At 38.8% G+C, this 27471-nt stretch overlaps 3 protein-coding genes across 4 annotated transcripts; 1 reads left to right on the forward strand and 2 right to left on the reverse strand.

The window, feature by feature from the left end:
- Positions 1-803: 803 nt before the first annotated feature.
- On the reverse strand, positions 804-9863 carry LOC104443503 (glycerol-3-phosphate acyltransferase ATS12, chloroplastic). The gene is given in 14 exon segments (XM_010056955.3): positions 804-1378; positions 2409-2568; positions 3161-3274; positions 3350-3469; positions 3713-3791; positions 4027-4137; positions 4234-4295; positions 4398-4499; positions 4946-5003; positions 5576-5673; positions 5842-5928; positions 7878-7975; positions 9479-9647; positions 9649-9863. Coding segments are annotated over 13 exon segments (1404 nt in total). The 5' UTR covers positions 9811-9863; the 3' UTR covers positions 804-1378; positions 2409-2424.
- A 1452-nt stretch (positions 9864-11315) lies between these two features.
- Positions 11316-15069, reverse strand: LOC104443504. The gene is made up of 5 exons (XM_010056956.3): positions 14915-15069; positions 13731-13834; positions 12619-13244; positions 12096-12201; positions 11316-11727 (listed from the first exon to the last, which is right to left on the reverse strand). The coding sequence occupies exons 1-5, from the start codon at positions 14987-14989 to the stop codon at positions 11685-11687; spliced, it is 954 nt and encodes a 317-aa protein (XP_010055258.2). The 5' UTR covers positions 14990-15069; the 3' UTR covers positions 11316-11684.
- Positions 15070-18028: 2959 nt separating this feature from the next.
- Positions 18029-24718, forward strand: LOC104443506 (inactive poly [ADP-ribose] polymerase RCD1). Of its 2 annotated transcripts, XM_039313219.1 has the most exons (9): positions 18029-18184; positions 18556-18725; positions 18848-18976; positions 19088-20194; positions 20698-20939; positions 21261-21361; positions 23547-23699; positions 23790-23885; positions 24342-24718. In XM_039313219.1, exons 3-9 carry the CDS (start codon positions 18966-18968, stop codon positions 24396-24398), a joined length of 1767 nt encoding a protein of 588 aa, XP_039169153.1. In that variant the 5' UTR covers positions 18029-18184; positions 18556-18725; positions 18848-18965; the 3' UTR covers positions 24399-24718. The 2 variants fall into 2 exon arrangements, with proteins under 2 accessions (XP_039169153.1, XP_010055260.2); XM_010056958.3 differs by having other exon boundaries at positions 18030-18184; positions 18599-18725; positions 18848-20194.
- Positions 24719-27471: the final 2753 nt, after the last annotated feature.

Below are 27471 nucleotides of genomic sequence, written 5' to 3' on the forward strand. Positions count from 1 at the left end.
CAGCAAAGTCGAATGATGTGTTTTTCGACCGAACACCGCACGCATGGTCAAGTACAAAACAGTGAACCTATTGGGCTGGCTCCGTCTTTCCACACGTGATGCGCCTCAAAATCTTTTTTGGGGACAGAAGTTGCCGGTTGCTTGAATGAGTTATGCATCCGACGCATCACGCGTCGCTGACATGGCGTACCACGGCAAATTAGGTGATCTTATTACGTTCAACGATATTCGAACGAGGATGACGTGACCATAAGCTTTAAGTGCACTCTGCAGCTTAAATATTGCATCACGAAACTATTACTTGGTATCCATAGACTTAGCTTATATGGGATTATAGTAATGAGGCTCTGACATATGATTTCATGGCAATTTCCGTGCCTGTGCACCAGAAAAAAAGGTTATCTGATGGCCATGTATCTTACGGATGCACAATCGCTTTTCTTTAATCGGTTTGTTTTATCACATAACGTTCGGTGACCTCCTGCAAACCCCCGCTACTAAACAGGAAATTCACATGAATCAGAGAGGATGTAGACCTAAACTTGAGATGTTAGGTCTCCATAATCCCTGATCAGAGCACATCGTAGTGGACTTGAACTTACTCCTAGTCGTCCAAAGACAGGAAGCTGATCTCCTCGAGTTAAAGATTAGAGTGTCAATAGCGGCAATTCTCTAGCTAATCTGAGTTCACAAGGCCGTCGTAAGTGGCTAAAATATGCCTCATCTCTATAACAGTCACTTGGCAGATTGAATCAATATAGCAAGCTGTAAAGTGAATGAATGAATGAAAATCATGACATGAGTTGAGTGCCAGAGAGGAGGATGGGGAGTATCGATATCATAAGAAAGCGTACTCTCTTTGGCGTGTACTGATAAGAGGGCAACTACCCATTGCTCCTCCTGTCAGGAAAAACGAATGTCTTAAACGGCTAACAAAACCGAGGGGGCTTTCCACCCACCTGCCAAGGCAAAATCTACCACCTTCCGGCACCAAGTCATGTGATATGCCATGTTCAAATAAGAGACTAAGATGAAGACTATTAGGCAAAAAGCTACGGAAGATAACTAGAGCGATTAATTGATGGCTGTTATGTAGCAGACCATATACATGTGAGACTAAGATGGCCGATCAGTGACTAGCTCCACCTATTGCTGTACAGCATACAATGTGCCACGTCGAGGCAGCCCTGGACTTCTGACTAGTCACCTCCGAGAAGCTATGGACGGAAGGAGAAAAGAGATGATGGTTCGAGCACTTCCGAGAGTTCGTCAGAAGGTCGGCAAAAAGAAAGCTCCGTTTTCCAGTATGTACTTGAATTGGATCAGAAGATATCTACTTAATGAATTATGAATACATGTCCAAAAGGGAACCTTTCCCCTGCAAAACAACACCAAAGGACCGACATTGTTACAGAGTATATAATGTATGTTTAACACGCAAATTGCATGATCTTTTCCAGTTAGAAACTTAGATGTGCAGTTTCGAGTGAAGCTTTCATGCCCTCTACATAGACACGTAGCAGATCAGGCTCATAGACGGAACATCAAGTTTCAGAAGACGGATACCAAGAAGAAGCATAAATCTGGCTTCCCCCTCCTCAACAGTACAAATGCTGTCTTGGACCAGTACTTCGTCAGTGCAAAACCCCAAGCGGATCCACACAGAAGATTGAACATCTAATATATGTAGTAACATCTTTTTTTGGGCAGTGGAAAAAGTTCATTATACAGGATAACACAAAACTTTCTGAACAGTGGCACAAAAAGAAAAACCAAACAACAGCACAGCAAATACCACCACTTCGCTGACACATCATTCAAATAGGCAATGAACAAGACAAGAAGTTTGGAAACCAAAAAAACATGTGCCTGTCCTGTCAAGGTAGATGGTGTTTAAAATAACCCAGGATAGATAATTAACGCATCATCATGATGATACTTTTATCTGAACAAGAAAGAAGATTATTGGCACAGCACGAAAAATAGAAGGTACAGATTGAGAAAAGCACTTCCATTGATTTCTTCTAATTAACATTGTCGACAAATTGATATAACATCAACTTCTATTAGCCTTTCTCACCAAACCAGGCAGAATTCGATGCTTGTCAGGTGGACCTTTGATCTTATTGAAGAAGTAAATCAATGTGCATGATGCTAAATGGAAAATTTTCACATCCACGAAATGCTGTCTTTAAAAGCACAACCAATCAAACAACCCAAACCCTTCAGTTTTAACAAGCTGATACATTCTGTTTAAAGAATTGATATGCTCATAATACCTTCTGATCATATCTCTAAAACTGGCTTCAAAGTCATTCTCCAACGTGACACAACCAAGAACAGATTCTGATACCAGAAACATCTCATGAAGCACCTTTTCTATTTAAATTTATTGAAGCGAAAAATACCTCTGGAAAGATGCCACTAATTCTCATAATTCCATGGTTGCGACAAGGAAACCTCTGCAGTTGATGCTTCAAGTCCTTTTTTGTCATGTATAGCACATTTGAGAATATTATATTGTGCAGTAATAGACTCATAAAGAGCCCGTGCATATACCTCCTTCGCCTGCAAAGGGAATGAGGACATGTCAGGGACCATGCTTGCAAGAAGCAACGAGTGTTAAAGAAAGGAAAGAGAGAGCATTGGTTTTCTCATTGGTTACCGACCAAAATATATTTTTTGAATTTTCCGACAATACCATAATAGCATGTAAAGACTCACACCAGCTTAGTCTTTTCACAATAAAGATTATTGATTTTCACTTCGAGCAAGAAAAGAATCTAAAAATGGAAGACCTGGAAAGATCTGTATAAATACCACTGCACTGGCTTCTCTATGCAAATTTTCTGACATCACTAAAACAATGCCGATACTTATTGCCATCCAAAAATTGTAAATCAAACCAAACTCACAAGAACAAAAACATTATACAATTAGGAATGCAATTATTTTAATTTAGAAGAAATCCGGAAAAGTAAGGTAGATATATTCCAAAGAGATAAAATACACACACTAGTCAGTTGCAACAAGTAGTGATAAGGACCTGTTCACGAATCAACATAAGCACCAATAATACTTGCTATAGAGAAGCATAAAAGGATAGAGACTATATATTAGAAAAGTTAAGGCATATCAGGGTAAAGTAATAAGGAGTAACCTCCTCAGAGTCGTTACAGGTGGAAGTAACTTCATTGAATTTAATCTCCGGTCCGACTGATAACCCAGCACCATGGAAAGTAATCACTCTTCTTTCACCAATTTCTTTCTCCACCTGTAAAGTTGCACCTTATGAGACAGAATAAAGGTGTTACAATAAGAGATACGTACATCATGTAGATTCCCAAACCTGGGGTGGAGGTGGCATGATATCATAGCACAATAATGCTAATGGGTAGAGATGTCCTGGCACGGCAGAATGTTCTACAAGTCTCCTCATATTGTCTACCACAGCAGAATCAAAGGGTGCCTGCCCACTCTTTTATGTCAGAATCACTGAAAATGGCAGATGACAATGACCAGAGAACTAAACGGATTTTAGTGAGCAGACCAAACTTTTCTATCTTCGAGTGGCAGAATGAAGTAAACACAAGTGATTACAACTACGGCACTGTATAGAAGTTCAGTAAAGCATATTTGACATAATCAAGAAAGAGCAGCAGCAGAAAAGGAACTCTGCCGCACAATTCCAGAGAGCAGAGTGAAAACCTACCGGATACCATTCTCCTGTAAGAGGATCAGGACGATCTCTGCCGCCACTTGGTGAAATCCACAGTAGTTGCGATCCACCCCTGCAATGCTCAGGCATAACTAGCATATCATCTCACTTGTAGTAAGAGCATTGGTCCACTTATGAACATGAAGAATCAATGTAAGGACAAATAGAGGAGGCAAAAGGTGACCAACTGTTCACATTAAATAGGATCTTTACCATCAGTGCAATTTTATCAGAGCTGAAGATACATCACCGTTCAATTGTTTTCATATATGAGATTGCATTCACACGAAAAGCTGTGAACGTAGTACCTTAAAAGCAAAGCCATTTCCTTCAAGCTTCGTGTATTTGATCTCCTTTTCATCTCAACAAGCTCCGGAACATCAAACATATGCTTTTTCGAATACACACAAACAAGGTTCCTAGAAAAAATAGAAGATTCAAGTTATGAGCTTGCTTAATTACTCATCAGCATGCTAAACTTTATAACTACTCATAAGGATAGAGATTTTAAGCACCTTCCCATGCTGAAGGGCTTGCAGAGTGGATCTGTTACAACTCTATCTCCAGCTACATAAGTCTACACTAGAAGATAAAAGATATGTTCAAGCAAGTGGTCCACTTGTGGCCTATACTCACGAATGAGGTAATAATCAAGTCTAATAAAGGATACAATCTGTACCACATTCTCCGCAATATGTGAATGTGTTCCTTCAAGAAGCAGAGCAATAACAGCTGGATCTGCTTCCGTTTGGTGGTTGGATATCAGAACGACGTTGTGGCCCTGCAATTTAAGATATAAATTAGCATTGTATAACAGTCGGATCCTCTTCTATAGTGATCCGTTGCCTCTATTTACTTTGTGAAGCTGCTAAAGGTCAAATTTGATGTGCATGCATACAATAAACCAGAATCATTTATAAACAGTTTCAGATCATAATTCTACATTACAAGCAAGCAGAATGCAATCTACTGAATGGTAATTTCATTCAGTGAAGAGCAATAGGAAAGGCCAAGAAGTGAAATATATGAGTCCAAGCTAACACTTGAATCACAGAAAATATACTGTACAAAAAAAGAACAAGAGGGATATGCTATGGCTTTCAGTTATTCTTTAGACAACAACAACAATTTCAGTTTAAGAGGCAATGTGAATGCAACAGGTTTCAGTAAGACACAGAGTCGTCATCGGTCCATCTAAAGGAGAAGGGTAACAAAAGAACTACTCACCTCCTGAAGTTTCTCACGGATTTCATCAAAAACAGGAATGTTTCCAACATATGAGTTTCTGCAGAAAGGAAAATCAGAAGCAAAGAGCAAATTAAGAGATATGTGAAAGAGTAAAAACAACTCAGAAATGCTAAGAGATATCTAGAGGAAAGTAACTAATTAGTCACAGGTCCAATGAGAAAAGCTAGCGCAGGAGCTTTCCCTGTTTAGGGATAAGTCCATAAAAACCCTCTGATAACAATTTAGGAGTTTGCAATTCATATATTGAGTTAATAACAGAAACTTAATTCTTAGTATTTTATGCTCCCTAGTATTCTGAATTATTATTTAAAAAAGAGGACAGAAGGGACAGTGTTTTTGCACTTTCCTGGAAGGAAAATCAATTCTTCCTAAAGCAATTAGGGCTGAAAGGGGAGTAAAGGTGGAAAAAAGACATCATGACAACATGGCAAGTTTCCTAGAAATGCAAGTTAATTAAAAGTAAATGTGTAGGTTCATCGCTAGAACATCATGAACCTTTGACATGTGAAGACAAGCCAAGCAAATTATAGAACATAAATAATTTGAGTGCCTTTTAATATTCTTCAGCGAAGCTTTGGGACGGAAGTGAGCACAAAATTATCAATGAACCTGAAATCAACCAGAGGACGGATGTAATTTTGACCAAACATATAGTAGTCAAAAGGCTCCCTTGCTGCTTTGTGGTATGGAGGGAAGATAAAAGGATCCTGAAAGATTTACTGCTTTCTGTCAGATCAAAAGTTTTACACATCCAAGCTTCGTTTACTTTAGCAAAGTTTAAGTGCACACAAACCTTTACTCTTTCTTGTAGACAAATGCATAAATAAAAAAAGATTTGCTGCTATTCAACCAAGATTTACATGCTCAAAAATTACCTCAACATCCAAGAAAATCCGATCAAGCGCGACACTCATATTTGACAGAACAATCTCATCAGCATGGGGAATTCCACTTTGGAAGACCTGCAGCGTGACAACATGGAAGAAAACCAGATAAGATTGTGGACAACACAGGAAGAAACGGAATTAGAACCTTAAAATGGAAAGCAGAAAAATAACCAACGGACAGAAACTCCTTGAGGAAAAACATTCTCATAAGCAAAGGATCTTGCAGATTTCTAGTTATATTGCAACCATTAGGAAATATATTAAAGCAAAAGAATAAACAGATCACTGAGAAATTTTAAAGTTCAACACCAGATTCTAACCACCAAATGTAATAGCACTAAAAGATGCACCAACACATTGTCCTACCAGGGTGAATGTGTAATTTGATAGTATTAGTAGTAAAAGCCATTCCTTTCATCCATTATTCGACACACTATATCGTGAACTTCAGACAGAGAATATGTGGGAAAATACGAATTAGGCAGTAATAGCAAGCCACTCTTCAATTTACGCTTAAATAGCAGAAATGTTTTGAAAAGACCATCACCGTATCATTTTGTAAAGACCAAGCCTACAGTTAAGAGGCAAGCATATGGTGGTATCTTCTTCAGTTTAGTCAATGCATTCCACAGTTATGACAAATTGCATAGTTCCTAACAGTAAAACATGTAAAGGGTAACGGATAATGATGCATATCCAGATTTCAATCCACACTGCATCATCAAATGTATAACTGACCATTGACATACTTATGAACATTCCATTTTTGGTGCATGCATGAGATAGTTTCACAACCGAATGAGCATTATATAGAAAGAGCTATAATTTTATATTTCATTATGTTTATGTCATGACATTAATTCTTGACGGATAAATTTGACAAGTATTTCACAAATAGGGAACAAACAACGGAATGACCTCGTCGAGCTCATGAAGATCACTATTTACTTAGCAAAACAAAGACTGTTGTAATCCTTTACTTTCAATTTCTTGAGTCAAAGCACTTCAAGTTGATCTTTTTCCCCCCCCAATATTCTCTTCTTGCAACCTCTAATAAAGACCCAAACAAACTAAATAGAAACAGAAGCCATCCCATCCCCATGGTAGATAGCTGAGTGCGAGTCCACAGTAAGATCAGATCGCAAGTTGATGGCCTGGGATGTAGCTCCGACATTGAATCCAATGCAATTTCAGTCAACCAAAGGGGTATTTCTACTATTGTACTTTCTCCAGATGCAAATTTTACTCCCTCAGGGAATAAATTGAGGTCCAGAATTTCTTCACACCAGAAGGAAACATACTTATAAACTACTTGTTTCAGGACCATCCATCAACTTACTTACCACCTAAAGAAAACTATTTTACACAAAGGAATGACTAGCAGGGCAATTCTACTACCTTTCTTTACCTGAAAATCAAGCTTTGAAATTGACTATTGGCCAAAACTGCTCATATAGTTTCATAAGCATTCATTTTGTAAACATGCTAACACATCGTCAAATGAAAATGACCATTGGCCAAAACTGTCCTGAATGTGGAGCCACAAGGGTTGATATACCAACAAGCCAACTGTACAAGATTTTGCACTGACTGATCGCTCTTGAAACAGAGGCGCAAACACTTCAACCCTGAAACCTTCCATCAGATCATATGAGGATGCAAAGGTTTCGCATTGGATTAAGGTTCACATCACTAAGCTTTTCTCCATACAATTTACAATTTCAAACTGGAAGTCTGAATTTATTATGACCAATCAATACATATATTGAACAAAACTTGAACGGACCTCATCTTTCAAACTCTTTGGTCGATTTGACTATCTTCACACTTCTCCAATCTCTATCCAAAAGCTTGCTTTCTTATTTTAATAATGCAGGATATAAAGAAAAATAACATGGTCAAGACTCCAGGGTAAGGTCAAACTTGACACAAGTTGAATGATGATAAGGAGCAAAAGCAAATGCATCTTTGGAGAACATACATAAACGATCACACCAAATAATGAGTCAAGTTATATTATTTACCGCATTCTTGTAATTGTGAAACAATTCCTCCATCCCCTCAGCAACATTTGGAGGCAGCCTTCCCTCATCCTTTTCTTTGGTGATTAAAGATAGCAACTCTGCTCACAAATGTTTCAAGACAGCCAGTGAAGTTAGTCCCAAAGTCGATCTCTCTATTACATGAAACTAAGAACAAAGGAACAGTTTGCGTGTCTTATCAAGCAATCATGCAATGAGGTCTTGAGAGTTATGATGCCTCGAATTCTTGCATAGAGAAATAAAAATTGGAAAAACCATACAAGACAAGGCTAATAAATCAGACCTGATAGTATGAAATTTTATTCCTCTGGGCTCACGTTCCAAATACATTCATTTAATTTGTTTTCCATCCTTGTAGATAAATCAGGGTGAGGGGGGCAAGAACATTCATTGACAGCATTATCTTGCTAGTTAGAGATTTTACCTTTTTTTTTTTCTTTTTTTTTTTTGTATATATATAACTAGAAACCTAATATAGTATGGTGACTTCACAAGAAGTTTTCAAAGAGGCATCAATCATCACATTCCCATCCTCACATAAGAGAATGGGCATTCAAATCCATAAATCACAGGGTACTTTTAATGGAGATGAAGGGACAAGAAGGTAACTGTTTTTTGGAAGACTTAACAAAGCAAAATAAAAAAATTTAGAAAAAATGACTAGCTTAGCATGATGATTTTGGAAGCAGCCTCGAGTTGTACTCTAACCAGATGACCAAAACACCACCCATTACAGACAGAAGAAAAAACTGATATAGAATTCTGCATAGATAGTTGAACCTCACTTGCGTGTATATATGGCACTGGTAATTAGACAAAGCTTAAAATTCTGGATGAAAATTTCCACTGGAAAACCACACATGCAGGAAGTAAATTTCACTCCACAATGTAATTACAGGGACAGGGAAGAACTCTACTAAGTGCAGGCTCAGAAGGACATTAATCAATACACTGTAAATAAAGCACACAATGAGTAATGGCTTCACTTGAACAGCTTAAACCACAATGACCGATTGTTTTTGCCTTAGCATATGTGCAGTAATTTATTCACCACAGAAAGATAGAAACGTTCCGATCTTAAAACTCATGTTCATCAAATGAGGTAAGCTGGAACAAAAGTGAATATCAAGTGATCCTGCATACATTTTGAGTCCTCCCATCCATATTATAGGCAACTAGATGTTCGAATATAGAAACATTTCTGAAAGCAAAAACATCGCCACAGTTTACAGACAACAGTCGGTCCACCTAACAACAGGTCAGGTCAGATATGAGTTTTCGTTTCACGAAATCCGACCGGACGGCACCAGATAGGGTAGAAGTTCCGCTCGAGCCGGTATCATCGAGCACTCAATCCTACGCCTCTGGCTCAACACTCTTCCGATTCCTTTCAATCACACAAAGTCATTTGGCTGCCTCGCAGAAACAAGACGACTAGATCCTACACGCTCACAAACTCGTCTCGACACCCAATCCAATGAATCCACTACCAGTCCTCGATTTCATTTCCTCCGACGTAGCAAGCAAGAAAGCAAAAACGAAAAGTCCTCCCGAGCAAGAGGTCAAGAAAGCCACGAGCCGACCTTCTTCGGAGCGGGCGTCGACGAAAATCCGGGAGTGCTGCCTGGCCTCCTCGTCGCCGGAGCCGGAGGCCGCCGCGGCCGCCGCGGCGCCGCTGCTCTCGGTGGATTCCTTGTCCTGGACGAGCTCGGCCATGCCGCGGACGCGGAGGAAGGTGGACCGCGGGGGAGGGGCGGAGGGAGATCCAACGGGACGAGGAGGCGGCGGCGACGGCGCGGAGGGCGGCGGCGGCGGAGGGGAAGGAGAGCCTGGCGGCGGGGGAGAATGTGCGGGGCAATAAGGCGGTGGCGGAGGAGGATGAGAGGCTGAGGCTGAGGCTGAGGTGGGAGTTCATAGTCCCCTTGCGACGGGAGATTAAGAACGAGAGGGAGTGAAAGGGGGAGGGGCAATGTGAGGTGGTGCTTTATCGGCGCGAGATAGAGTTGAGAGTGTGCGAGAGTCGTCACTGGTTGGCGGGCGGGGCGAACCGCACGTGCTTGCTTTTCATCGCCCACGCCGTTTTTGAACCAATGCTGGAGGAGGGGGGTGAACATCGGCCGTACGATATGTGTTTACCGTGCATTGGCCAGACAAAACAAAGATAAAGTGAAATGACATTTAGGCTTTGTTTATTTTGTAAAAAATAATTGGACGAGGAATACTTTTATCGGCCACGGTAATTTTATTGGCCAAGTGATCGTTTTTGAAAACTGTTTTTTAATTCGTTCATTTTTTGCTAAATGAATGGAGTCTTGCGATGTGACGATTACTTTAGAATATGAGGGTTTTTAATATTTGGATGTACTTTTCTATCATCGTTATTAAAATCCTTCTTACTTACTGCATTCATGATAAAAAGCATAACGTGTTTTACACTCCAGACTAGGGAAGGTAAGGGATCTGCCAAAGAGAATAGACTAGGGAAGGTTTGGGTGCCTCACCAAACATCGACGACAAATAATAGGTTGGGTAATATTCCGATTTTGATCATTAAATGCGCGAGTCAAAATTAATTCATTGAAAATATTTAAGTTGAGCTCCTCCAGTGTTATATAAATTTAGATTAAAAGAAAAAGAAAACATTGTGATTCCGAGAATTTAGGCGCCGAATTCTTCACCATAGAAAACGTGAATATCCTTTTAAAGACGTGGGCAACTTTTGCCCTTTTGCTTTTTAGGCGGAAGGCGAACTTGGCGACAAGCGAGCGAGCGAGCGGGGGAATCGGGAGGGGCCACCAGTGGGACACGTGGCCGGCGATAACACGAGGAGAGGGATCGTACGCCCAAAGAGAATACGAGGGCAGTGGGCCCCCACGAATGTCTGTACTGCGGGGAAGGCGCTTTGGATAATATCCTCGCGCCGTTTGGGGTTTCCGGATTCGCATGTGCTCGAAATGCCATGGAAAAGGAGCTCCGATGCTCCACCACATTCCGACAAGAGACAGCAACCGCACCATGATGGGCGAAGATTAAATCAAGTGTCTCCATCCCGCACTAAGATCCTCGTTGCAATTCGGGTCGGTTTTCTTGGCCCGGTTCGAAGCCCAACGGGCCCGAAATATATAGTCTACCGCAAGTCGACTTAGAATCATAGCAAAACACATCCGATTTCAGCACATTCCGGCCTCGACCCCCGTCCATCACGAGATCGAATGAGCATTGACACTATAGACGATGTGAGTCCCGAGTGATATATGGAATTCGACCATTAGGGTTCACCTCATCCGCGTGTAGATGTTTCCCTCGATTTTACAAGTGATTTCTCGACACTTGAACTAGACTCATAGAGGATTGTCATTCGAGTCTCGTCCCATTTAATCTACAAGTTCCAACTCCAATCCGACCTTATGCTTTGTGAAGGGAAACCATTTCATTTCGACACCATTTTGAGGGCACGAATCAAGCTCTGGGTCCGATTCCTGGCCAAGTTACAGTGACACTGCAACAATTTCAGAAAAGAAATTGGAGAATCTTTGACATGAGATCCGTATGAGCTGGTTACTTGTAAGCCTGTGTAACCTTTGCACAACACGAAAGTGTTGGCAAATGCTAGATGAACTACAGATTCTTCGGGATATTGGTAAAAGGTCTGATTTCCAGCTTGCATGATGGACCCCACAGTCCAAGAACATACACTATTGAATTACAAAAATCATGCATACGAATGTCCAAAACTTTGGCACAGACTCGCTTCTGAGGAGCTCAAAACCATGGATTAGTTCTTACCGTTTAGGAATGCCTTTTCTCTCGATCAGACCGCTCCACGAGATACCTGTAACCACACACACGTCAAGAAGTCTTTAACAAACAGATTCTGCAAACAGCAAGTCAGAGTTGACCAGTGAGTACCAACTGAGCTCTACCTACTCCTTTAGCTAAACTAATCAGTGTTTCTGGAACATTTTTTGTTAGTTTTAGACCGGAATCGATAGAGTATCACTCCTAGAATCTCTTCAATTTTGAAAAAGAGGTCATGATGCCATTTTCAGAGAGAACTGTTTCCTCAACTTTTTCATTTTCACTGAATTAGATCCTGTCACTAAATCATTCTCACATTGAAGAGCAGCATGCAATAAGTGAAAATTTGGAAAGGGCGATTGGTGGGAATTGTCGAAGTATAAGCACAGAACATATACTTACTTGCCCGTGTAAAAGCCTGCAGAATACCATGCATTCAGAACAACACTAAGATCAGTTCCGGAACTTTCAGTCTGTAAGGTTTCCCCTTCTAGCTTTTTCTCTTTATCTGTCATTCAGTGCGAACAAAATATATACTGTCAAAAGATGACTCAACAATAAGATACGAAAAAGGAATAAGACTAGAGCCAAAGCTTGCCCAACAGCAACATGCTTGCAATAACATTGTGTATATACTAAGTAAAATGTCATTGCCACTTATCGAAGCTCTTCCTCATAGCTAAATGTCAAGAGTTCAATCAAACTCCCCACCTTCCTTCTAGGCATGCGCATTTATATGCAACAAGAACTCTAGCTATTTAAAACTGATTTTAGCTCAGCCCTGCAATTCTCAGTTTCTTTGCCTTTAAAGAGTGCTTTGTTCTCTTTCAACAGTCATCACTCCTTATCTTTATATAATCACAACTTTCCAAGACAAAGGGTTAAGTTTCCTAATCAAGATTGTACAATTGACCCGAATACTGACCTGAGAAATATCCAGATCCACCTTCTTCACCAGTAGATCTTCCTATCTTCAAAGAAGATAGTGCTTTCTCCGCAGCTTCAATAGCTGTCCTCGTAATGTCAGAATCTTCGACAGGCACTTTTTGATGAGTTGTGGAAGGAGTACCGTTGCAGACTTGGCCGACACATGTTTTACCAAAAGAACAAGTAGAAACAGGGCATGGTGCTTCGAATGACTGACAAACATAAGGGCAGCATGAACTACCAACTGGACAACTGTGGCCTGAAGGGACAGAGGGCTCTACAGCAGCAGTAGCAGTAGTCCACGGTGCACTAGGAGCAGCTCCAGTAGCATCCTGAGGAAACTGGTAATTCCAGTAACCATATTGATGCAACTGCTGAAGGACCTTTTCCCTCTTTTGCTCGAGCTCATAATATTCGGCAAGTAACTGGTCATAACCTTCAGCATATTGAGAATATGAATGGGCTTCTAGCGTATCTTGTACAGGCACACCATTTGATAAATCTGGATGAGATCCCTGAGCCAACACATCGACACAAGGGTTTCCATTAACCGATGGGTCGTTATTAGCCTCTCCAGGTACTTCTGCACAATTTGATGCTACAGCGTGTTTAGGTTCTTCCCTCCTATGCATTCATAAACAAGAATAGCAAGATTAACCAGTGAATATGCATTCTTCTCTCTTCTCGACCACACACATTTGTGTCAGCATGTGTGCATTAAGCTGATCGAAGTTCCCCAATAACTCAATAAAACTGTCTAACATTCCAAGTTAAGCCCTTCCATGGAAAAAGACATTCAGTATAAATTGATAAGAGATATCCACACAAATCATATTTCCCTCCAAAATAACTTCTGAACAAATCTCTGGCTTTAGACACCATAAGCATCAAAAGAAGGCATATGAGATAACAATGATCCATCACAGATGGAAACACACATTATGCTTTTCCATTTTGTGAAGAAACGCTTTCTATAGCACGGGATACATGCATCTGCTTGTTAAGCACATTTTAATTCAATTAGAGCATGATAAGTTCAACAACATAGTCTACTAAAATTTCAAGGAGGTACCAAGCACAAATGGGTAATCCCCAGGATTACATGCTTACATTGTGACGTGATTTTCCTGGCCAGGAGAAGAAAAACCTTTTTCCTGCTCATCAACAACTTCTACTCCTTTGGATGCATTGCTATTCTTTTGGCCATGCATTGACTGAGCAAAAAAAAAGAGAGAGAGATAAATGTCCCCATTAGTTCACCATAACCCATGCCATAAGTCAGCTCCATATACAGAAATGATAAGATGGTGGCGTAATTCCTCCAGACGTGCTACTGAAACCAATCTACTGCCAGTCTCCAACAAAAAATCCAAAGGCCACCCAACGCAATGTTTTCCTCAACTGATGCAACAATTTATTCATCCCACTCGTTCTCACCATGCCTTTTCAATTATTGAGATAGCAGAAAATTAAATCATGAGTTCTTAACTTCATCTTAATGCTTGCTAGACTTTCATTTAGATCAGGGCAACGTCTAAGGCTAGTGCTTCTTCTTCCTCTTTTTTTCTTTTTCTTTTCCTCTTTTTGCCATGGTTTGAATCTATCTTATAGCTGGTTCCCTGAGCTATCAAAACCACAATGAGACTCATGTCAAGAAGCAAAAGATTCGCAAAACATCAGTGGAGGAATTGGTTTTGAGAGAGAAGCGTTTCCCTCGATCTGAACAACAAATAGGGCAAAACCAGAGGTCCACATAGTCAATTTCGATCCTCGGAGGGCCTCACCCTGGGATTACCACTATTGCCAGATCAAAGTCGAGACAAGACAAGCAGAGCTTACTTAAAATCATATCGAGCTTAGTAAAAACCATTGTTTCGGCCGACTTGGCTTAATTAAAACAAAACCCATGACTTGGATTCTCACAATATAACAACCCAATACTACTGAAGAAAATCCGATCCTCAATCACCGGCATTTGCAAATTCCATCCATGCCGCAAATAAAAGCATAAAACAAAAGGAGCTAACCCAGGAAGAGCATCAATTTCTGGCTATACCGCCTCGATAGACACTATGCATCAATCCTAACATTCCAACCCAAATTCTTCAGCTGCACGAGGTGACTATTACCGTCCTCTGTCTCTGTAACTAGCGGCTCATCGTGCCTTAGAGCTATCAACAAGCAAAAGCAACGGAAGAAAAAAAAGAAGAAGCACAGGACAATGAACTCGAATGCTTCAGGCAGTCTTGAGGATGGCAAGAACAAAAGTGGAGAGGAGGAACCCAGAAGAGTACCTTGTACTTGGACATGGCGTTGTCGAAGGCGTTGATGAGACCGGAATCGTCCCAAAGATCGCCTTCCTTCGCCATCGCTGCTTGCTTGCTAGCTCCTTCGAGTTCTGCTTGAGAGAAAAAAGAGGCAAACGAAAGCGAAGGGAAGAGCACGTTTGAACCCCAAAGGACCACAGCCGCAGGTGTACCCTATTGTCCTTTCTCTTTTCTTTTTTTTTCTTTGGGTTAAATTTTAAGTGGGAAACAAGATGAATGATTTCTGAATTTTGATTTACTGTATAACATTATCCCTAAAAATTTTATTTGTTGAACATGATTTTGAACTCTGATCCAATATATAATGTCATTACTGAAATTTTAATTTTTTTAATGTGGTCCATAAACTTTTAAACAATTTCATATAATTTGAGATTATATTGAATATTAACAAATAGTTCAATAACTATATTAAATAAATTAAAAATTTATGGACCACTTTATATGTTGGACTAAAATTTGGGTATTTCATTGTAAAGAAAATTTAGGGACGATATTATATATCGTATCAAAATTCATTGACCATTTGTGCTATTTTTCCATTTTAAGATGATAAAGCATTTTTAGTTCATATAATCCTCAATTGCCATTAAAAATGTTTATCATACCACTTTCGCATCAACTACAAAACAAGAAGAAAATAAAAAAAATGAAAAATAAATAATTTAGTTTAATTGATAAAATATGATTATTATGATACAATATTAACCCAAAATTACAATTACTCGTATGAAAGATAAAATAAATGAATTAATATATCTTTGAAAAAATGTTAACTATCAAATGTAATTAATATTTGTTAAAAAAAACGTAATTAAAAGCTCATGTGATTTTCAGGAGGGAATAAGGAAAGAATGATAAAAAAATCATAAAATTAAGTAAAACGATGTCCTTATATGGAAAGTTGTTATTGGTAGTGCTATGTAGGTTGGTTGACGATAATTAGACTCATAAGTTGGCAATTTCGGATAATAATCAACTAGAAGAGCTATATTGAAATGTTAGATAAAAGTTTAGGATTGAAATGATGTCTATACAATAAGTTTAGAGCTAAAATTGGTTTTTGAACGATGTGTTTAGTTAAACTAGTTTCATCATTATATTTTACATGAATTTGTGAAAGTTTGTAAAGAAGTGCAGAGTTTAGTCTACACAAGTAAATTTAATTATAGCATTAGCTTATAGCCTAAGTCACACGGTCATAGAGTTTGCTATTGAGTTTATTTACTATGGATCTTTGATATAACACTTTATAATGAGAGAAGTGCATTAAAAGTTTTGAAACTTGTCATAAAGTTCCAATTCAGTCATAAAACTTATAAAAGTTCAATTAAATTCTAAAACTTGTCAAATTAATTCAATCGAGTATTTCCGTTAATTACCTGGCGATCCTTGCTAACTATCACCCACCGTCAATAACTCCTTCCACCGATGGTGAGGTGTTGGGACAACAATTCTTGCCATCTTATCTTCCTTCCTCTTCCTCCTACTCCTTCTTCTTTTATTTATTTTATTTTTTATTTTATTTAAATAATAATCATGTTAAAAAGGATATTTGAACCAAAACAAATGTCCTTTTAATCTTATCCTTCATATTTTAGCCACATCAGCACTAGTCGCCCTAGCCTGATATGACTGAATTACCTCAACTGGTAATAATCAAGCCCCACTAATTACAACCCTCAACCAAATCTAGATGAGGGTTAGTTGGCCTAGCCCGATGTGGGGGAGGCTACAACCCTCACCAACCCTTCAGTGGCCATCCCCTTAATTATCAACCCTTCCTAGTGATGATGGGGTGGTGGCGATCACCCGGTTTTTCCTCTTCTGTTATACTTTTAAAAGTTTGATTATTTTTTAATATACTTTAAATAAATTTTCTATTAGAAGACCAAACGATGTGGTTTTAGTTATATTAGCATCACATGAGAGATATAAAGCCACGTCGGCATTTTGACGAAAAGATTTGATTTCATCAATTTAATAAAATTTTTTGACTCGATTACTCTTTTTGTAAGTTTTAAGACTTAATTGGATTGTTATGACAAGTTTTAGGACCCGCAATATATCCATCCTCTTCATAATCTTACTTAATCCGTCATTTATATCATAAGATCAAACCATTAGCTATGATATAAAGTCTCTTCTAACTTATTCTATTTAAAGCATTAAAAAATTTAGTCTTCTTTATTTATTACAATCGCCTCAATTTTTCAACAGTAGACAAATAGGACGAGTTTCTAAAATTCAATATAATTTTTTCTCGTTGGTCTTTCATTAGCCCAAAACAAACAAGCACACGAGGTGAAATTCATACACTTAAAGCTTATTTGATAATCATTCCATTTTTAGGAACGATTTATACTCAGAAATGCTTTTTGTCTAATTACGTTATTTAGATGAGTTTATGAGCATTTGAAAGTATTTGGTAATTGTTCAAAATTTATATTCTCGAGATAAAAATGCATTTGGCATGACATTCAAATTCTTTTGTGATTTAAAATTCCTTTTAATTTTATTATATTTTTCTTATTTTTCTTCTTTTAATTGGTCTCTAGCTAGGCAAGGGCTAGCGACTACATCAGAGCGTCGCTAGCTACCAAGGTGAGGCTGTCTCGTCTCGAGCCTCACAGGTGTTGGCGAGGTTCATCCTTGCTTTGGTTGCACAAGGTCGTCTTTATTATGAAGTTGTTATCGGGAATAAAATTTTGCTTCTTAATTTTATTTTTAATCTATTATCAAAAACAAAAAAATTATTAAATAAATTTTTATCCTTATTTTATTTCGAGGAATAAAAGAATAGAATTAGACACTGTTTATCCGGTATCAAATAGATCGTGGCTCCAAAAATTTACCTTAGCATGGAAGTTTATAACAGTAAAATTAGGTACTACTTTAAAAATAAATAATATTATTTCGAACTATATATACTCTTTAATAAAGAATAAAAAAAAGGTGGTTGTTTTGGGACTGTAACGTTGGAAAAGCGAAAGGAAGTTTCAACCCCTTTCACGTGAACGGGCCCACGTCGGCATTTTTCTGTGTCTTGGACCTCACAAAACATATTCAAAAAAGAAGAAAGAAAGAAAAAATAAAATAAAAAATCTCTCTGTTTCTTTTTCCTATCCCTTCTTTTCTTTCGACGAACAAGAACAACGCAATCTACTCTGCCGATTTTCTTCTCCCGCTGAATCGACCGCGCATCAAATCCGCTCCGACATGATCATGCGCCGCAAGGTAAAGTCAAATCTCTGCTGCTGCCTTTCTTTGTGCGGATCCACTGATTGTCGTACGTTGTTTTAGACGAGGGTTGACTCGACGAACAGAGTCAAATTTAGGTCTTTGGTAGTTGTATGTTCGATTTCCGATCGAATGAGGGTTCAACTTGATTGGAGTTCGCAGTTGCTTTAAATGGCCGTTCTTTTATGGGAAATTCGTGATTCGTGTTGGTATGCACTGTAGATCGTTGCAATCGACTTGGTTATATCGTTGGTTATTTCGTGATTAGGTAGGTTTATGTGTGTATAATGGAGGGTCGTGGTAGATCTCTTTGTGTAGTTCGTTTCTGGGGCTTATTCAGTTCCTGCTGTTTTGTGATATGGTTATAGATTTGGGTAGCTGCTGATTGAGTGGGAGATCCAAGAATTGCAGAGCTTCTCGCTCAGCGTGCCAGCGCAGTCATAGAGCTCGCTGTTTTGCTCAGTGTGGAGATCCGGCACTGAGAGGATGTTTGGTGAAGGAGAGATTAGCGCAGCATGTCCGTTGACGCCAGTAATTGGTAGGTGTTCTTGTGATTGGGTCTGGAGACAATTCATTGCTTTTCTTCTAGCTAACAACGGTCCATGATTTTATTTCTAACAAACTGAAATTGAATGGTTTGGTTTTCCTGTTGTTTCGCAGGAAATTTTTCTCCACTTCATGGCATGATTTCTCTGGCACGTTCTATGCGAAAGCTTTGTGTTGATCATGTCGTCCTACTCTAGTGTTTAAATTCGAATTGCACTGTTTTCATCTAGTAATGGAAGCAAGGTGGAATGAAGCACTGGGCACGTTCTATGCGAAAGCTTTGTGTTGATCATGTCGTCCTACTCTAGTGTTTAAATTTGAATTGCACTGTTTTCATCTAGTAATGGAAGCAAGGTGGAATGAAGCACTGGATCACGTGCATAGCGTAGCTGTTAAGTGCAAACCTCGAGGTGCAAGACATGAAGAGGGGCAGAGAGGTACCCTGTTTCCAAAAAAAGTTAGTTCGAACTCATCAGTTGGCAAGCTCCGTAAACGTAAAAGACTAGATGGATGCAAGACTGAGTGCAGTTGTCGGGCAAGGAACTCTATTTCGAAGAATTACACACATTTTATGAAGAGCAGCCTGCCACAAAGGGTTCTGTTCTTTCAAGAGAATGAATGGAATGATTTTCCAACTTACATTGTCGAGTTGATCAAGGAAAGTTTTGAGTTGAAGAATCCAGCAATTGAAGTGAAGTCCAATGGATGCCATTTTTTGCTGGATATCTTGTACATGAGCCAGTGGGATTTTGTAACAGGTTCACAAAGACATATTGCTTGGATTGACGAAGCTGGTCGCCACTTCTTCCCTGAGCCTTATTCAGGCACTACTGGGATGCAAAAGTCCTGCCAATCCGAGTTAGAGGCTGATTCTGGTTACTCTTTTGAGATACCAAATGGGATGCAAGAGATTAAGCTTCAGCTGAACATTGAAATAGATGGAGCCCATATATGTTATATGGAAGAAGGTGTTGAAGAGTCAAGTTGCCATGCCAAGAAAATTAAAATTAACCAAATTCGTGCTGATTGCAACGAGGATGCAGAGGATAATATTAAACTTGATAAACCTTTGGATACAAAATTGGAGGATATAGTTGGGGGCGGCCAACTAATGAATAAAGTATTAGAAACTAAAACTGGACCCATGCATCAGCAACTGAATTCTGATACCGTTAGAGACATGTTTGTTATGGGAATGGGGTTCCCCATGTGTTCAGACATAATTGAAATTAACTGTTGCTTTAGTCATTCGATGCAATCTCAATTGGAACTCTTTGAAAAGCAAGTTGAGATCACCAGAAATCTTCGTGGGGATCCGAATGTTAAGTATGCTTGGCTTGCAGCTAATAAGGATGCTGTACATAGTATTATGATGCATGGCCCCAGTGCAGGTGGATTTAAGAGAGTGTGTACATATGGCTCTGGAGTTCATCTCACATCTGTCGATAATACACATATTAGGTTTGTTTATTTTTGGTTATAATATGGATACTTTTTCTAAGTATAAGTATATTGTTCATTGCAATCTTCAATTGGATCATTTTGCAAGATTGTTGGCCTTGATTATGTAGGTGAAGCATTAACTTTTGAGCATAACTGTAGGTTTAGTCAACTCCTTCCCTGTGGTCAATTAGTTGATTTAGTTCAAATAGCATTTCCACTTTGTTTCAATGTGATGCTGGGAACTGTGCTGGTTTATCCTTTGGTGGACTAATCAACCACATAACTTGTAGGAAATACCGGAGTCTAGGAAAATATTGAATTACCATCATTTGGGATCCTTTGGGGAAAAATTTTGTTATTTTATTTGATTGGTGCTAGTTCAAATGTGATCTTTTTACTTTTTGAGTAGCAGCTCGTGAAGTAGATATACATGGTAGATAATTCTCTCATATAATACTCTGTAATTGCTGCTATATTTTCTGAGCCTCAGAGGGTGTTTCAGCTTATCTCATCTTTTGCAGTGCAAAGTTTTGTGATGATGATGAAAATGGGGTAAAACACGTTGTGCTCTGTCGTGTCATATTGGGCACTGTTGAACTTGTCCATCCTGGATCCAGACAATTCTGTCCTAGCAGCAGCAACTTTGACAGTGGAGTTGACGATCTTCAAAATCCACAGTACTATATAGTTTGGAATATGAATATGAACACACACATTTTTCCAGAATTTGTGATAAGTTTCAAGATTCGAGCTAGCGCTGGAGGTGATTTATTACTGCGGAAATTTCTCATTTGAAGTATTGATATCGAACTTTTGTGTTGCTTTTTTAGCATCTTGGGCAATGTTTTTTCTTGTACTTATTCATATTTTCATGCTCAAGAAATTTATTAATGCAATGGGATTGTTTGTGAGTGGATTGTGAGACCTTTATTAGATTTTTATAGATACGTATATGGAAAGAATATATGAGTGAATGAGCTGGTTTCTAGGGTAGGCATAAATGTTGTATTGTTGAACTGATGTGGAACCTTTTTATGTAAGTTTTAGTGAACATTTTAGCAAGGGAATCTTATTTGTGCTGCAGGGCATCTAGCTGGAAAGAATTGCCGGAATGTGCCATTGGAAACAACAGTTAGTAAAGGGCCTGTTGATCAGGCTGCATTACGCCAGTCACCCGTGGAGCCAGTAAGGCTGACTAGACCATACTCTTGTATAGTTAAAGTAGTATTTTTCAGGTCATTTTTCCTTCTGGACCTTCTACTCAGTGAGTGCAACTTAAATTGATTTTGTTGCCTTTACATCTGGTAGTTGCTTAAAGGTGGTGGGATGGGTTAATCAGTCACTCAGTAGCAAGACAACTAGGCATGTCCAAAAACCCGACCCGAACACGACCCAAACACGAACCAAACACAAAACAAGTTGAGTACATGTTTCGGGTCTTAATATTGTTCGGGTAATTGTTATGAAACAAGAAAACAAACATGTTTTGGGTCGGGTTAGAGTCGAAACATTGTTCAGCCCTGAACACATTATTGGCTCTATGTGTTTGAAACAAACACGTTCTCCTCTCACCCAAACCCAAACACTCTTCACCCAAACACATTATTGACCCTCTTGACGCGACGATTGCGCCTTCTCCGGTCGTCGACTCCGCCGCCGCCGCTGTCACCGCCGCCGTCGCCGCTGTTGCCACCGCCGTCGCCGCCGCCGTGGGTGTGTCGATCTTGCTCGCGTGCTTTCAATGAGCGACGGTTCCTTCGTGCCGACCTCCGCTCGCCACCAACTTTCCTGCGTTTTTTTTTTTTTTTTGCTCTGCGTGTGCGTGTTATGGGTGTTCTCTCTTTGGCTTGCTGGATTACTGTACATGGTGATGGACTTGTTTCTCCACGTGAGCTTTCAGATGCTCTGTGTGTGCTTGCTTGGAATCGAAGGGAGGCTGAGCGCTTGGATTTTGCTTTTTATTTGTTTCGGTGATTTCGTTTATCTCGATCGTTGTTTGTAGGAGGTGGTTCTGCTTTCTTCCCTGTGTTGATTCTGCTACGAGTAATCTGCATGTGGTATTGCGTTTTTTTCTGCTTATTTTTTTTCTTTTGCTGTGAGTAACCCGACTGTGCGCAGTTTTCATGGAAATTGCAGAATCTGCACCGACTTCTTGCGTTTCCTTAGCTTTTAGAGCAGTTGGTTGGGCGCTGGGTAGTGATTTTGGTCTAGATTATGCTAGGCATGTGGTTGGTTTTGATAAAGCATCTTAAATGGGGAAGCTTTCGGCTTCGCAAGTACCTGCAAAATTGCATTTCGTGTTTTTGCTAATGGAATGAACGGGTCAACAGAGTTGCAAAGAATCTGTGAGGTGTAATTTCACCTAATGTTGATTCTGTCCTTTTTTTAAGTAACTATTCGGTTCTTCTGCATTGGGTTCTTACAGAGTTTACCATATGTAAAATGCATAAGATTAATCATTCTCTGCAGAGTAGATGCTCTTTTGGTTGTCTGCAATTTTATTAACCAATCATCATGGTTTGGAAGCATGTTGATGTACCTGATTTTGTTTTGTTAACTCCTTCAAAAAGGAAATAATATGTGGTCAGAAATTTGTTCTTCAAAAGTTAAATGTCCTTTTACTTCAAAAAAATTATACCAGAGAAAAGGGAGGTGGAAAAAAAAAACGAGAAAAAAGAGAGGAAAACCTAGAAAGCCAACCTGACCCGAATTTTCGATGCGGGTCTAATGTGTTTCGGGTCGGGTAACATCAAAACCCGACCCGATCCATTGACACCCCTAAAGACAACCTATAGTCAGGATTGCCAAATCTCAAATATTGATAGCTGTTGACTTGCTTCCATGTCAGGTTCTTATTCTTGAGGACCCAGAGATTATTCTCGTATGTTAGCTTATCATCTGCTCCGAGAGAGTGAGAGTGAGATCTTTTCGTTGTAACCGTTGGAGAAAACCATCTAGTATCATGTGTAAGTCTTTAGTCACCATGGGCTATGTAGGAAATTCCTTCTATATAAGACTTTAGTGCCTTTTCCAATGCCTGTTTGATGGTTTCGTCTTTTCTGAAAAACCAGAGTGAATGCTTTTTTTTCGTCTGGATTCTTTCATTAGTGAGGATCTTTATGCGGCCTAGGATGGTTTGAGAGTGAATTGTTGGCCAAGTGATTTTATCTACCATAGCTTGGAGGATTCAAGAGCTGGAGTTTCTTATATGTTGTCTTTCTACTATATATTCAATGGAAATGGCCTTTATTGTGTCCGTACTTTCAGAATTTTGAAGTTAGTTTGATTGCATCTGTGAGGATGCCAATGCTTTTTGTAATCTGTTATTAATTGCCATGTCTACCTCCTACTTCATATGAACTTTGAGAAGAGACTTCAGGGGAAAGATAATACCTTGGGGTCAAGCTCTGCAAAGACTCCCAAATCCCCATGGATGCCGTTTCCATTATTGTTTGATGCCATCTCAAAAGAAGTTGCTGCCGAGGATATGAACACAATCGATGCTAATTATAAACTTTTCAGGGTGCGTCATGTTTGATCAATCACTCTTATAATCACCTGTTTACTATAAATTTTTTGTCAATGTCTAATCTTCCTCCTCAATATTCGTCAGACCAAGAGGATCTCTCGAAATGACTTCATCAAGAGGTTGAGGTCAATAGTTGGTGATGAATTGTTGAGGTCCAGCATAATGAGTCTTCAGGGCAAGGTATTGATACTGTTGTCAAACTTGCAATTCATTATTGCTAGGCAGCCAAGTTGTCGCATGTTGACTATAACTTAACAATCTACTCTGGATTCTAATGATTCTGCTCCATTGATTAGTAAGAAATCAGATGGTAAATGGCCTGACTAATGCTCATCATAGCATACAGGATTTGTTGCATCACTATTTTCTCCTGGAAGAGGTTGATTTCTATTTTTGGGAGTCGGTGAAAGGGTTCAATATAAGATGTGCAGAGTATTGTGAAAATCAAGATGGGCAATATTATATGGAAACTCTGATTTTTCTTTTTGCATCATCAATGATGGCTGTCTCAAAGAACAGACACTGGGTTGTGATGATATATCCAGATATAAAGATGGAGGGACAATTTGTCCCGTTGTCATTATTTTCTCTGATATTCTTGTGAAAGCGCTTAATATGTTTTACTGCATTTTGCAGCCGGCTCTTGGATCTAGTCACAATCTAAAGGTGCCTAAGCCGGAGCAAGAGGTTTGAATCTTCTTTATCTAATTTGCAATGCTGTTATCCTTTGTGTCATGGGGATTGCGACTCCATTTAGATCTCGGCTTCTTTTTCTTTGGGTGTTTCGAAGTATCTCCTTTTGGATCGTTATGTATATATTCTACGGAATTCTTGCTGGTCCTGCTCAGCCTAGTGAAGAACTACCCTGTTGTTGTTAATTTTTCATCTTGGAAAGAAAGAACCGGCATATTATTAACTTATCTAGGGGTGATTGGATCCAAAGTGGGTAGGTTCCAAACCTAGACCTTGTACCCAACCCTGTTATAATTAGTTTCCCTTTTTTGGACCTCGTACCTGACCCTATTTGCATTGGACATTGTTTTGGAACCATCCTATTTTTCCGGTCCGGTTCTAGGATCAATCCTGTTTTCATTGAAACTTATTTTGCAACTGTCTGATATCTTATACGGCTTCGAATCTTACATTAATATGCGATAAAACAATGTAATCCTTCTAATTTTACGTGACTGTGGATTAGTGGTGCCAAAATGGTCAACAAAGTGATGGTCATTCCTGGATAAAAGTGACTCACAGTCTCTCTTTTCTCGGGTTCCCTCCGCAGTCACCCCCCGGTGCTAAATGCAGTCTCTCTCTCTCTCTCAAATGTAGTCTTTAGTGTTTCCCTATGTTCCCACCACCACCACCACCACCACTGTCTTCAACCTCCAAACCCTAACCTTCTCGCTTCTCCCCTCCCCTTCCCTCCCCTTCTCGCTTTGTTGCACCTCATCCCAATCTCCCACCAACCCCTTCGCTGTTGACTCACAGCTTCTGCTGCATGCTCTCTTACAATGCCTCCGACCTCTTATTTGCCACCTCCTTCGGTGCCTACAAGGTCCAGTCCGTTGACTAGGCCAAGCGCAAGGTCGTTGTCTTTGACTCTGCCATGTTGGCCAAATATCCTAAAAAAACACAAACTTTCCACCAATATGACAAGAAATCCAGCTTGGAAAGGCACCCTCTAGGAAAGAGAGAAGAACCTAGCCTCAATCCGAAAGAGAAGTATAGAAAAATCGACGAAATTCACAAGCATATGGATGAGGTCTTCTTCATTGATGAGACGAAACAGAGTGAGAGGAAGCCGACGGTGCGACCTTGAGTTGGCAAGGGAGAGAAGTGAGCAAGGAAGAGGAACGATGAAGGAGGAGTGCCGTGCGAGAGGAAAAACGCAGTTCTAAGATTAGAAGTCAAGGGAAAGAGTTTTGGACTTTTGGGCTTACAAAATCGGTTTCCAAATATGTTCAGTCAAATCCGATTCCTGGGTAGTTATTCACTTGGAACTGAGAATCGGATCGATTCAAATTGGGTTCGAATTTTGGAAATCGTTTATGGACTGGTTTCAATGGGAATTGATTTCCAAACCTATTTTTAAGGTGGGCCGATCTTGTTGCATATCTCTATTGATATCTTCTTCATGTGGTCGATGACAGTTTATCGGAAAAAGTAACTTCCAACATAGTTCTCCCAAGTCCATGATAACAATTGTATTTCCATGGAATAAAATTTTTCACCCTATAAAGTGACAACTTTCCAATCTAGCATTATGTTTTTTTTTTTTGATAACCGAGGATTTGTCCGAGCCTCTTTTCGCTTACGCTAGTCGGGGTCACATGGCCCTCCAGTGCCCGGTGGCACCGACAAACCTTGCTGAAGCTATTTGGACGACTATACTTGGGGGGAAGCTGGCTCAACAATCCACCGCTAGGGCCCCTCACTTAAATTGCAATAGTAATGTAGGGATTCAAATTCTCGACCGCATCAAAGCAGGAGAGAATGAATACCAATGCAGGCCTTTATGTTGGTAATTGATTATGTTCAATAAGCAATGACAATTTGACGCATCACTTAATTAGCTATTTTCATTCCCAGTGGTTTTTGGGCTGAAAACACCCCTTTTAATGTTTACAGTCCAAAATGCACATCGTCCAGTCAATTGCCAACTCATTTACCTTTTCTTTTCTTCGTCATCTCCTCTCTACGGGTGCGTTTGGTTTAGAATTTTGAAAGCTCATTGGGAAAATGCCAAACAGTTTAGCCTAAAGGATTTTAAGTAAATGCAAAGGTCATTTGGTAAACTATGCTTGAGAATCAATTTTGAGAGAAATATCGTTTGGTAAAAAACACATTTGAAAAGCTTTTTGGGTGATTAATATTAGTTTTTTAATTTTATTTGTTTAAAATTGAATAAAATAATGTATGCAATTTTTAAATATAAATTTTGACAATAATACTAAAAAAAAATCGAACACATATATAAATTAAAAAAAAAAGGACCAAACCCTTCATCGGAATTTTTAATTTTTATTTGCTTAAAATTGAAAAAAAATGATGTATGCAACTTTTTAAATATAAATTTTCACAATAATGCACAAAAAAACTATCAAATACATATATATTTTTAAAAGACCAAATCCTTTGTCGTATTATTTTAATTTTTATTTGTTTAAAATTAAAAAATTAATGTATGCAACTTTTTAAATATAAAATTGAAAATAATGCTAAAAATTCAAATACATACATATATATATATATATATATATATATAATATATTTTTAAAAAGACCAAACCTTTCGTAGGAATTTTTAATTTTTATTTGTTTAAAATTGAAAAGAAAAATAATGTATGCAACTTTTTAAATAAATTTTTTGACAATAATATTAAAAAAATCAAATATATATGCTAAAAAATTAAATATATAAAGATATATATTTTTAAATAGACCAAATATATTTAATTTTTTAAACATTTATATATATTTGATTTTTTTAGCATTATTTTGGTATTTTAAAAAATAATAACGTGGGCAAAATCAGAAATTTGAAGAATGAGTGCGGATAGTTTTGGAAAAAAAGAAAATAATTGGCTAAATACTGAAAGCTCAAAGTTAGTCTCTATTGTCATTAGGCTTTCAGTTTTCCTAACGCTGACTTTCACTTGAAAGCTATTTTAAAATGACTATCAAACGGTTCAGCATTTGCTCAAGAGGTTTTGGAGGCTGAAAGCCCTTTGAAAATATTGAACCAAATAAACCCTATAGCTGCACTT

Source organism: Eucalyptus grandis, chromosome 5 (assembly GCF_016545825.1).
Source record: "Eucalyptus grandis isolate ANBG69807.140 chromosome 5, ASM1654582v1, whole genome shotgun sequence".
In the NCBI taxonomy this organism is placed as follows: domain Eukaryota; kingdom Viridiplantae; phylum Streptophyta; class Magnoliopsida; order Myrtales; family Myrtaceae; genus Eucalyptus; species Eucalyptus grandis.

Excerpts from the sequence above, each read along its gene's own strand:
- LOC104443506 (XM_039313219.1), top strand. Across the intron at positions 20,195-20,697 it reads GTCGATAATACACATATTAG|TGCAAAGTTTTGTGATGATG; the intron begins GTTTGTTTATTT and ends CATCTTTTGCAG. Across the intron at positions 23,886-24,341 it reads TAATGAGTCTTCAGGGCAAG|CCGGCTCTTGGATCTAGTCA; the intron begins GTATTGATACTG and ends TGCATTTTGCAG.
- LOC104443504 (XM_010056956.3), bottom strand. The coding sequence starts at position 14,989 with ATGGCGAAGGAAGGCGATCTTTGGGACGATTCCGGTCTCATCAACGCC. Across the intron at positions 13,835-14,914 it reads ACGCCATGTCCAAGTACAAG|TCAATGCATGGCCAAAAGAA; the intron begins GTACTCTTCTGG and ends TTTTTTGCTCAG. Across the intron at positions 11,728-12,095 it reads GCAGGCTTTTACACGGGCAA|GTATCTCGTGGAGCGGTCTG; the intron begins GTAAGTATATGT and ends GTGTGGTTACAG.